Source organism: Podarcis pityusensis, assembly GCF_964106645.2.
Source record: "Podarcis pityusensis genome assembly, chromosome: 4".
NCBI classification, from domain to species: Eukaryota; Metazoa; Chordata; class Lepidosauria; order Squamata; family Lacertidae; genus Podarcis; species Podarcis pityusensis.
This window is the reverse complement of record NC_138027.1, coordinates 66,348,144-66,360,462: the sequence shown is the minus strand read 5'-3', so window position 1 is coordinate 66,360,462 and position 12,319 is coordinate 66,348,144. Positions and strand designations below refer to the sequence as shown.

Sequence of the window (12,319 nt, the reverse complement as noted above, 5' to 3'; positions counted from 1 at the left end):
GTGACTGTTTGATGCACAACCAACACCTCTGGTCTGCGCTTTCCTTTTTGACTGAATAGTCTGAGATTTCTGAGAATAAATTGGGAATTAAAGTCATCAGATCTTAAGGAAAGGAAAATTTGTGTGCGTGGAATAAAAGAGTAGAAGACCTGTGGTGGGAGAAAGAGCTCTCAAAATTCTCCTGCCTGCAGAGCAGCCAAAAGCAACAAAATATTGTTACTAAATTCTGCAATCTTATTGACAATCCAAACTATATAGCTGGTTTCTCTTTCTCCCCCCCCCCCCCCCGGCATGTTCTTAAGTTCTACACCACACTGGGGACTCAGCAAACAGAATTTTAAATGTGTTATAAGCATGCAACACCAGATGGTGCTGTAGAGCACAAAACTTTTCTATGTGATTTTACATTGGGTTTGTAATAACAATTTAATTTATGACTTATTTATAGTGGGTTTTTCCTGTGTGTAGATCCACTCTGGGTTAATTGAAAGAATGGAGTTGGATTTCTCATTAGCTGCAGAAGATCAGGAGAGGGGGTTCTTCTTTCCTGATATGAAATCTACAACATTTTTTAGAATGCCATTTCTTTCTTTCTTATTTATTTATTTATTTATTTATTTATTTATTTATTTATTGCGTTTGTATGCCGCTGTTCAGCCAAAAAGGCTCCCACTGTGGCATCCATGAAATCAAAACTAAGACACTCCCTACCTATAGGCTTACATTCTAATAAATAAGTAGATCAGAATACAGGGCTTTCTTTTTTTTTCAGCCGGAACTTACCGGAACTCGATTCCGGCACCTCTCAGCTGAGTTCCATTCCCATTATAAGAGAACAAGGGAGGTGTTCATGGTGAGTTCCATGAAAAATAGCACTGTGAAACTACCAAGGGAAACTCAAGGGAAAAGGGACCAGGAGGCAAGAGGAAAATAAAAACTCAAAACTCAGGCACCGATTTCTAGGCAGTTGTTCCTACATTGACCAGCTGGCATAGCTGACGAAATGGCTGCTCCCAGTTGAGGGAGAAGAGGCCTGATGGAGCTGGCCTGTTGCGGCAGCAGAGCCAGTGGAGTAAGCTCTGCTTCTCTGCTCTCCCAGTGCTGGAATGGCTGCCTCCCGATAAGAGCTTTCCTGATTTGATTTTTATGTAATGGATAAGCATGTGCATGTGATAATAACATCCTTACTTATTCAAGTCTTTGGGGTGGAGGGGCAGAAAAGTCAAACAAAAGGAAATAATGTGTTGATAATTTGAGAGATGGCACTGATAGTGTGGCTTTTTTTATTTAAAAAAAATCAGTGAGCAGTGAAGTGCTGACTTGGAGCAATATCTTCATGTATGTATATATTCGATGTGAATCAATTGCTCTCTGTCACATCATCGACGTTTACTGCTTTCAGAGACACAAACCGCCTATCTATTGCCATCTAGTGGCTGAAAAGCAAGTTATTCATAAAAGGTAGAGTGATGGTATCCAAAAACAGCAGTTGTGTAATACTGTTAATTAGGAACAATTCGAAACAATGCAAAGTAGTTCATCCTGATAAAGGACAACTGCTGTTTTTTTTTCTAACTCCCCACCCTACCTGCCCTTTTTGTCTGCTTTGGAAAAAACGATTGTATCTTTCAGTCCTGGTTTTCTGGCCATACTCAAAAAGTGGAAAGGACTACTCTTCCAGTCAGAAATGTGATCCAGCTCTTTAATCAGAGGACCACAAATTGATATGAGAGAGTGCAAACATTAGAACTCTGCTGACCCCTTAGAAAGCTTACTCAAGCTTTCTCAGAAAACAAGCCAGTCTTGGAGGCCTAATGGGGACGCTTGGAGTGTGTTTAAATGTAGACACAAGAGCTTCACTTTTCTACAGCAAGCAGTATGCACAGCATTCAGTTGCTAATAAGTTTGACATTTCTTTAAAGGGGGAAGGGAAAGAGGGCATGATAAAAGTCTGTTTTTGTATATGAAATTACTGTGCTCAGTTTAGTACTTTTTTTGCTGAGTGGACTAGAATAGAATAGATTATTCTTAGGTCTACTCTGTATTTTTGGGTGCTTCCAGGTGACCTGTTTGTTGAGCATCCTGATTAATTTGCAGGGAGGCATTTGCTCCTGAATGAACATTCATTCTGATTTGTCTGTGGGGAGGTTAGATGATATTGACTCAAAGCAAGGATTATTCCACACATTCCAATGTGTTTTCCTGTCACTTTCTCCATGGCAAAAACTCGGATCAGGAGGCCTTGAGCAACAAACCTGCTTCCCCAAAGATCTATTATAATTGTGCAGCCTGGATTTCCTAGTATGTGATTGAATCCCAGCCAAAAAATAGTGACGGTCTGGAAGTGCCCTGTGTGTGTGTGTCTTACACTGTTTTAAGGAATGTGTTAAACTGAGAGCACTGCAGCTGCTGTTTATTTTAGCAGTTCAGAATATAGCAGTCTAGAACATGCGACTTGCGGGATTTTTTTGAGATAATATTAGAACTGTGTGGCGGAGAATACTTTGGGTAGAAACTGACAGGAGGTTGAGTTTGCATGCAAAAATGTGTCTGCATTTGTATTGGAATTGTGATAAAGATGGCTTTTTAAGATCTCTTGTTGTTTGCCACCTTGGGCTCCTTTGGGAGGAAGGGAGAGGGATATAAGATGAATGAATGAAGTCTTTGTGATGCCAGGGGTAAGCTGCAGAGGCTGCTGTGTGTTGTCTCGGCACTAGCTTCAGTGCTGGTTGCGCCAGTAAGAGAAAGAGCCTTCTCTGTGGTGGCACCCAAATTGTGGAAATCCTGCTTCAGAAACTCAGTCTTCAACTATGCATTGCATGGGGTTGGACTAGATGACCCTAATCGTCCCTTCCCACTCTGCAATTCCATGATTCTAAGTGAGGGCTTCTGCTTAGGCAAATATTTGCTTTGCCTTCTCATTGATTTCTCTTTTAGTCTCCCTCCTGTGTTTGCTTTGTGATCCCCCTCTGCTGTCCTTATAAATTTAAAGTATTGCAAACCACCTTGAGCACTGTTGTCAGAGTGATAAGTTGGAGCAATAGTTCCATAAAAATAAATATAATAAATACATTTCCACATGTCTACCCCCATACTTTTGGTAAGACCTGGTCATGCTGTATTCACTTAAAAAGAAATATCCATGCCATCACATCCAAGATCCAGAAGGATCCAAAAAAGAACAGAAGTGGGTGATCAGTGCAGTTGTATTTCTCCATTTTTAATTATAAGGTGTTGTTAGTCTCCTATTTTGGATATATAGCTGCTGACACTCAGCACTCAGAATCAGTCATATTTATTTGATGGTGTTACGGTAGTTAGTTCAGCACCAGACCTGACCACAAACCTGAAGCTAACATATCATACATAGTGAAGCATGGGGAAAGAACTCCCATTAACCTAACATTTATCAGCTTATGTATTCATGTAATGTTGGTGCTTTTGATTCATATTTGATTTTTACACCCCCAAAGACCAGTAGACAAGGTCTGGATTTTTGCAGTTTGTGAGTCGACCATTAGGGAGTTGCTTGAATGTGTCGCCCATTCATGTCACTGTTAAACGCTGCTTCTGTTCCTACATTTTCATTTCATAAATCCATTCGTGCAAGCTGCGTTTCGTCTACCAAAAAAGTCATGTGACGTGGGAGCCTTCAGGGATGTATGCAGCTGATGCAGCATAAACAGGCAAGTGGGGTGTCCCTCATCAGGGGTCCTTGGCTTACTAGCCAGCTTCTGTCTGTGCTTGCTACCAACTGCCCCATCCATCCCATCTTCTTTCCATCACTGGCAAATGCAGAAGGTTTATGCAGAGGGGGGCGGAGCAGGACTTTCCTTCATTAGGAGCAAAGGCAGCCCTATTACACTGAGTCAGATCATTGGTCTATAAGGCTCAGTTCTGTAGACGTTGACAAGTAGCCTCTCTCCAGGGTCTCCTACAGGAATCTTCCCCTTCTTCATCTGGCTGTGCCAGAGACTGAATTTCAGAACTTGCACATACAGAGCATGTTCTCTTCCCCTCCGCTGTGACACCTTCCCTGTGGCTAGGGCATAGGACAGAAAGTCAAACAGGTAGACATCTAGCCCTCCAGAAGTTTTTAGGCTGCAGTTTCTATATACCCAAGCATAGTCAGTGGTCCAGGATGATGGGAATCCAATGATGTCTGTCGTGCACCAGGTTCTGGAAGCCTGTACAAAACAGATTCTCATTTGCAGTTTCTTAACTGGTCTGGACAAATAACAGAGAACCCCCACATTTCTCCCACTGAGGCACAAGTGAGAGCTCAAGGGGCCAGATGTGTGCTGCTGTGCATCCTTCTTGCCAGAAGATCTTGCTGGGGCATACGACTCCGGTGATTTGTCTCATAGGCAGTCATTGGCCTTAAGCAAACCATTGTTTCTGAGCCAGACCCTCATAGCTCCACTGCTTTACAGAATCACTGTTAAGAGTTCTTTTATATATACAGTGGTACCTCAGGTTAAGTACTTAATTCGTTCTGGAGGTCTGTTCTTAACCTGAAACTGTTCTTAAGCTGAAGCACCACTTTAGCTAATGGGGCCTCCTGCTGCTGCTGCGCCACCAGAGCACAATTTCTGTTCTCATCCTGAAGCAAAGTTCTTAACCCGAGGTACTATTTCTGGGTTAGCGGAGTCTGTAACCTGAAGCATATGTAACTTGAAGCATATGTAACCCGAGGTACCACTGTAATGGTTTAATGCCAGCTCTTTGTTGTTCTCTTTGCTGGAACATTAATGTACAATAAAGCAGTAGTTCATTTAAATACAACTTAAAAGTAAGAATGTGCAGTATGCTAAGAACATAACTACATCAGCTAGGCGAGGGATGCCACTCTAGTCATATACTTGGAGGAACCACCATGATTTTAACAGGTGTTGAAACTCCATCAGTGCTGGCGCTGCTCACATATGAGAGGGGAGGGAATTTTAGAGCCAAGATGCCACAGCGGAGAACATCCTCTTGCAAATGGCCGCGCACCATCTCTCTGAGGACTGTGACCCTGTGAGAAGAGCATCTCCCCCCATGATCTCAGAGTCTAGCCAGGGGCGTAAGGGACCAGGTAGTCTTTCAGCAGTGGGGAGATGAAAGACTATGACTATTGGCCATGGTGGCTGCGAATGATGGGAGCTGGAGTCCAGTCACACCTGGAGGACCACAGGTTCCCCACACCTGAAGTACTGTGAGAGTGTACATGAACATTCAGGGAATGAATGTGCTGTATAAATTATAAGCACCATTTTAAAATGTAAATAAAATTCATCTATTTTTAGAAGTCTATGAATAGGAGATTATTTGAATCTAACTCACAGAGGGGGAGCCCCTTCCAACCAGTGAACAGATTATAAACAGCCCAAAGGAATTTAGGGTGGGGGGATTTATACCAACCAGAACAACTTCACTATAAACAGAGACTGTCTTTGTAACGAGAGTGGTAATTAGCAAATTGTATACTGTAGTAGTGGGTATGGCCTGAAATAAACAACCAGCTATTTAACAAAAAGAAACAAGAAGGTTGTTTCTCTTCACAGCTGTGTTGTTTTCAGAATTCTGGATATATAATTAAGCCAGTATTAACCGAGTTTCTGCCTTATACTTGTTCTTTGAAAATTCTTTGGGGAAACCTTCAAAATCTACAAACTCCAGGCCTGCATTTATGTCACCAATGAGTCTTTCTAGAGCAGCATTTTTTTAAAAAATGTATCTGGGGCACAGGGTTAACATGGGAAGGCACATTCAAATCATATACTAAAAAATATACATGCACAGTTTTTATTTTATTTTATTTTATTTTATTTTATTTTATTTTATTTTATTTATCATTTCATTTCATTTCTCAGCTCCCGGAACAAAGGAACAGGCAACATCTCTGCAACTACGAAATAATCTAGTTAAGACTTCGTCCTCAGGCCCCTCCCACTGCTTTCCCTAAAGTGTCAATCAGAGCTCAAAGATGGGTAGGGCTGTGCTTTCTGGGCAAGAGTGGTACTTCTGGGATTTCCTTGTGGAATCCCTGTGGAATCCTTAATCTCTCCCTTAAGATGATGTCACTGCCCATATATGGGCAGACAGAAGGATCAATGCTGTCTTCCCAACCTGAGGGGCATAAACTGATGGATGAATCACTGACAGATGCTGGATAGACAGAGGCTTATTTTTTCAAGGCTTATTTCAATACCTCTCATAGCACACAGGTCAGGGATTCCTGATTAAAGTAGAGAGAAGTTCAAAAGCTCCAATGTGACATGATGATTATTATTTTTAATGCTTCCTTTTTATTGACAGCTTTGACTAATACATAGAAACAGAAACATAATAACATACAATTTTGACACTGTATAATTTATTATTTTTATTTTTAAATCAAGGAGCCAACTACATCTGTGTAATTCTCTTATTTGTTCGAAGACCCTGATGGTTGTCCCAGCTGGATTGATCCTGGGATCTTCAACATACAATGCAGGAGCAATTGTGATAGTTTTCGGTCTATAACAGGAATGCACATCAAAGCAGGAGAGTTGGTAGATATCACATGCCGGATCCAATGGTGGCTGTTGCCCATTGCGTCTGGTAGGGCAGAAGGTGAGGAGGCCAACGGTAGGTGGCGGTAGAGCCATTGACAGATTAGCCAACTAATTCTACCCCTGCTGAGTTCTATGAGGGCAACACTGAGACTAAGGAGGAGGAAGCCGATTGTCAGAGCCACCCTTTGGACTGGTTGTATATAAGAAGCCAGGTGGGTTCACAAGAATCAACACTGAGGTTGGTAGAGCAGTGGCTCATTTGCCCTAACGGACTAGCCTCCACTGGCTATGCAGCTGACAGAGGCAGAAAGTAATGGGTGAGGAGGGCATTAAGCAGCTAGTTGTACCTTTGACCCTATGTGAGCAGCATGCCTGCTTTTCCTTATTTGTAGTACAGCGGCACCTCAGGTCACATACGCTTCAGGTTACATACGCTTCAGGTTACAGACTCCGCTAACCCAGAAATAGTACCTTGGGTTAAGAACTATGCTTCAGGATGAGAACAGAAATCGTGCTCCAGCAGAACAGCAGCAGCAGCAGGAGGCCCCATTAGCTAAAGCGGTGCTTCAGGTTAAGAACAGTTTCAGGTTAAGAATAGACCTCTGGAACGAATTAAGTACTTAACCCGAGGTACCACTGTAGTAGTAGTAGTACCCTGCCCATCTGACTGGGTTGCCCCATCCACTCTGCTTCCAACAGATACAGAAAAGCATAATAAGACATCAAACATTTAAAACTTCCCTATACAAGGCTGCCTTCAGATGTCTTCTGAAAATGATATAGCTGTTTATCTCCTTGACATTGGATGGGAGGGCGTTCCACAGGGTGGGTGCCACTACTGAGAAGGTCCTCTGCCTGGTTCCCTATAACTTCATTTCTTGCAGTGAGGGAACCACCAGAAGACGCTTGGAGGAGGACCTCAGTGTCCGGGCTGAATGATGGGGGTGGAGATGCTCCTTCAGGTATACAGGTGCAAGGCTATTTAGGGCTTTAAAGTTCAGCACCAACTCTTTGAATTGTGCTCAGAAATGTTCAAATGAACTTTCCTCTTGTTTCTGTTTTTTAACTTCTTTGGTCTGCTTGTTATCTCCTTTCCATTTATCACCCATCACATTTTGTTCATATGCGTTTTCTCTGTGTTTTCTTACCCTTGTAATTTCATTTCTGAAACCCTTTGCTTTTTGCATCACTCACAGTTCATATTTTACTTCTTCTCTGAGAGTGAGTGTTCAGCCAGGCACCTTTTAACCCCCAGCTGATCTGCATACTGAACTCCTGAAGGTTCAGATGCAGAGTTAGGCAGTGAAAGGGAAGCCACTATAGATACTGACAGCAAACCCTCTCCAAGGTCGCCAGCACACTAGAATTACCTAATCAAAAAGTGCAAGACCTTTATATCCTCTCCCAGTGACACAATCCACATTAAAGTTGGAGATATTCACTCGTTTGTGCCCTCGGGCAGTTTCTACTGCAGTTGAAAACTGCAGTAGAAACACCCTAGAGTTAAATACAGCATGAGCCAATCTTGGTGGTAGCAGAAGAGTCTCATATTGTGTAGCTGATATCGTTGTGTGATTATTCTGCCTAACTGGGGAGTTTTGCGCTCATTTTTAATAGTGGCAATAGTCGTGCCAAAATAAACCTAGTTTATTGATGGTGCTGGGAACTGTAGCTTTGTGAGAGGTAACCTACAGTTCCCAGGTTTCTTTGGGGAAGCTATGTTCCATAAATGTGCCTTAAATATATGGTACTGATGGACTGGTGATGAATGAACACTTTCTTCCTCCTCTTTCAAGGTTGAAGTTAGAATGGCAAGACAAGGATGAGACCAATCTTTTCAAAACATTGACTAAAGGCTTAGGGTGAAAGATGTTTCACAGGGATGTTGGGCTGGTCTCTTAAGAGCCATAAAAGCTAAAGAAAGGATGTTAAAAATCAATCGATGTTTTACAAGGAAGCAGTGTAAAGGTTTTAGGGCTGCAGTAATTATGTCACTGTGTGTGTCTGTGAGATGGTAGCTCCTGTTTCCTGAGTGTGTTGCCTCCTACACAGGAATGCCCTAAATAAAAAACAAACTCCATAATGATTGCACTACCTTGGCAGTGCCATGAAGAAACAATATTGTTGCCTTCCTCTTCACTGTCATTGTCTTCTCCTTTCACACTTTGCTCGCGTTGTACTTACTATGTTGAAGTGTGCAGAAAGCAGTGGCCAATTGGACCAACAAACTCAGGGGGTTATGTGTATCACAAGGAGAGTGTCTTTAGGGGGTGTTGACCAGAATAAAAGAAATTCTTCTGAAGAAAATACGTTGCCCCATAGTAGAGGTCAAGGGTGGCGTGTGGAACATAATCTGTAGGGGTGGACAAATGTAGCCTAGCTCATCTCATCCTGTTTCCATATGTGGACATCTTAAAAGCTTATCTTGTGGCCCATTTCTATGCATATTTTTTTAGGATACTTTTTGGGAAATTCTTTAAAAATCTGTGCAGAGAAACAGTCACACACACAAACCAAAACTGTATGTATGAAGGGTCATTGTACGTACAAAAAGATGCCTGCACCCATGGTGTTCAGATAGGGGATGGGGGACTCTGTCTGTTGCATATGCAGGTATACGGGAAATGATATGCAGTCACTTCCTCAACTGTTTTTGTAAAAAGTGGTTTATGTAGGACAGCAGAGGTTAGAATGTTAAAACAAGGCAGAGAGAGCAAGCTTTTGGATTACCTTGTTAAGTGCAGTGATCAAACCAGCCCCCCCCCCCCAAGGTTCATAGATCTGCAGACAAAACCAAAAATCTACATTCCATTCCAGGAACTTGCTCAATGAGATGAATGAGGGGGGGGGTGCAACAAATTCTGACCTGGCGGAAATTTTCTGACATGTCCACATATCTGCATAGGTAGCCAATATTGGCCTAAGTGAACAGATTCCATGTGGTCACCCAGCAGTTTTTGACCACCAGTAGACTGTAGATTTCTTCTCATATGTTCTGGGAAGTTCTGTGGGAATTCTCACCCCCCCTTAGCCAAATTGACCTTCCCTCCCCTTCAAGGAAAGGTGATTTTCAGCCCTTTTGTGCCTTATAGTTTCCACCCAGCAATTAGACCGTTCCTGACCACCTTCTGAGCCTATTAAGATGTTCCCCTGAATGCATGTGATTAAAAGTGGGAAGGGGGTAGGAACACACACACACACACACACACACACACACACACACACACGCCCTGCTCCCAACATCCCAAGGCATGCTGGCTCCATTTCAGACCTTCCTCCATTGAGAGCCAATGCCGTCAGGGATATGGAGGGGTAGGGACTGTGTGTGCTTCCTTTCCTCTCTCAGCCCAAATGTGTTCATCCCAAATGTCTGACCATGACAAAATATGGGGAGAATATTTAGAAAGAGATGGTAGCTGGAGTTTTTATTTAAGCTTATCGTACAGTTTTTGCACTTCACAGGTTCCTTCATCCATTGTCCCCAAGTGACGAAAGAGTTGTGAAATGCCTGCTTTGAAGGCTCAATAGCCCTTAATGTAGAAAAGAGAGAAAAAGATAACCCTGAGCAGCATGCCAAAGCAGTGAGACGGGTTCCTCTCCACCCCTCACCCAGATTTAGAGTTTGGTGGTGGAACAACTCTGTCTCACTTTGCAGAGAACAGCCCTTCAAGTTAGAATGGAAGCAGAATGCCAGCACATAGCCTGGCATGCTAAAGGCATGAGGATTTCTGCCAGCATTTCCATTAGATTCATTGTTGGGAACTGCCCTGTGATCTTTGGGTGGAGGGCTGTCTACATACATACATACATACATACATAAATAAATAAATAAATGGCCCCTGATGGGTCCAATAGTCTGAACTCCCAAAATAAATTTCCCAGCATATACCCAATGTGATGCATGTTTTCTGGTAGTAATGTACACATAACAAATCCATGTCAGTAAGTTGTGCTATAGAAGAATAGGGCTATCTCTCTCTCTCTCTCTCTCTCTCTCTATATATATATATATATCAGAGAGATCTGCATAGGCTACCCATACACATATAGTGATTCCCCTTTGCTGCCAGTGATACAGCTGCTGCTGCTGCTGCTGCTGCTGCTTCTGACTGACTCTGACTCTGACTGTGCTGCTGCTGCTGCTGCTGCTGGGAGGGAGGGAGGGAGGGAGAGAGGATGCAGTATCAAGCACCTGCCCTCCATTAGGCCATTGAGACTTATCAGGGATGGGTAGTGCCTGGCCACATCGTGGATGGGCAAATCCCAATGCAAGCTGCAGCGGTACCCAAGGAGAAGATGCACAGGTATGGATTGGGGAGGTGGAGGGGCGTGGAATTGGGTGCCCATAGCAACCAGCAGCCCAGCTAGCTATGCAGCAGGCCTTGCATTATAGCCGGCCTGCTTTGCTGATGGTTTTGTGGCTGTAGAGAGGGTGCCATGCAGTCAGCTTCTCTGCAGTCAGTGTCAGCAATGGAATCGGGGTTCTATCTCTCTCTCTCTCTCTCTCTCTCTCTGAAAGTCCCTTTTAGTGATGCTTTAGAGAATGAAGGCTTAGGAGAGCAGCAGGGCGGGGGGAAGAGAGATGCTTCCAAGTATTTCTGCAGTGTGCTCGCAAGCCGGCTTTTTCCTTTCTCTCCTGTAGCTTTGCCGGTCAGAGGATTTTACTGCAACATCTTCTCGGCAGATAAGATAGGCAGGGAATGCTAAATGCAGCCCCAGAATGCTGAGTACCCTATGCATTCTCCAGAGGAATGTTCTGGATGGAGCCATGCGTTGCTTGCAGCCAGTGCTTCTTTGCACAGCTTGTGGTGGCAAGCAAACTAATCTGGTTTCAATAGCATAACAATGAGACATTTCGCTTTTCAGCAAATGCAAGGTTATAAAAATCCAAGCAGTGCTATGTCAGGCCAGAGTCTTTGTGTAAAACTGCCGGGATTCAGACTTTGGCATCACTTGAATTCAATAGATGAGCTCACCGCGGGTAGCTCCCATTCAGAATTATTATTTTTCCCAGTTCCATAGTAAGAGTTGGAATCATGTATTGGTGATGTAATATCCGGAGGGGAGGAGGATAAAAAAAGAAGATATGTTGCAGTTCTGATAGAAGAAAGCTACAACACACACAGAGAGAGAGAGAGGAAATAAAAGTGTGTTAAATAAACACACACGGGCAGAATCCAGGCAAGGCGATTTTCTCTCACTGCTGTTTAATGATGAATTTGGTGTGGCATAATCTGTGTTTTATGCATCCTAAGATTGGGACAAATAGGATTTCTTAAGAGATCTCTGGATGTTTCTGGGGCCTCTTGACGGTGCATTTTAGCAAAATGATGCTGCAGGAGACTTAACAGAGATGCACTTGCAGTACTGCACTGACATGGCCCCATGCAGAACCAGGAACTTGGATAGTCGTGTTTCATTGGCCAACTCGGGATGATAAGTGTAGCAGCTTCAGCTCTTTTGGCAAGTGAATGGGGGTGAGGACTAGGAAAGGGAGTGAGTAGATCAGCAGTGACGTCATTTTTAACCAATTCCTTACACAGTTGGGGAATGAAGTTAAAAGGAAAAGCTGCAATCTCTGGGTGACTCTATGCATTGGCTGGAGAATCTAAATGAGCAGGAGTTTCCCCAATGGTAATACATTTTATTTCCTATGTTAATCCACTCCTTCTAATCCTTTTATTCTGGTTAAATCAAATATTTTATTTTATTTTATTTTATAATTGCAATGTGACTTTGTTTGCTTGTGGCTTCTTAAAAAAAAATTGTCTTGCATTGTC

At 43.0% G+C, this 12,319-nt stretch overlaps 1 protein-coding gene across 4 annotated transcripts in view; it reads left to right on the top strand.

Annotated features, from left to right (window-relative positions):
- Nucleotides 1-12,319, top strand: part of NHS (NHS actin remodeling regulator) — a 240,988-nt gene that overhangs the window by 180,887 nt on the left and 47,782 nt on the right. The window contains exon 1 of one of the 4 annotated variants that reach the window (XM_081001572.1): nucleotides 10,742-10,843. The exons of the other annotated variants lie outside the window; for them this stretch is intronic. Within the exon in view, the coding sequence (XP_080857698.1) occupies nucleotides 10,792-10,843 (52 nt within the window). The 5' untranslated portion in view covers nucleotides 10,742-10,791. Of the gene's footprint in view, nucleotides 1-10,741; nucleotides 10,844-12,319 lie in introns of those variants that run through there. 4 annotated transcript variants of the gene reach the window in all.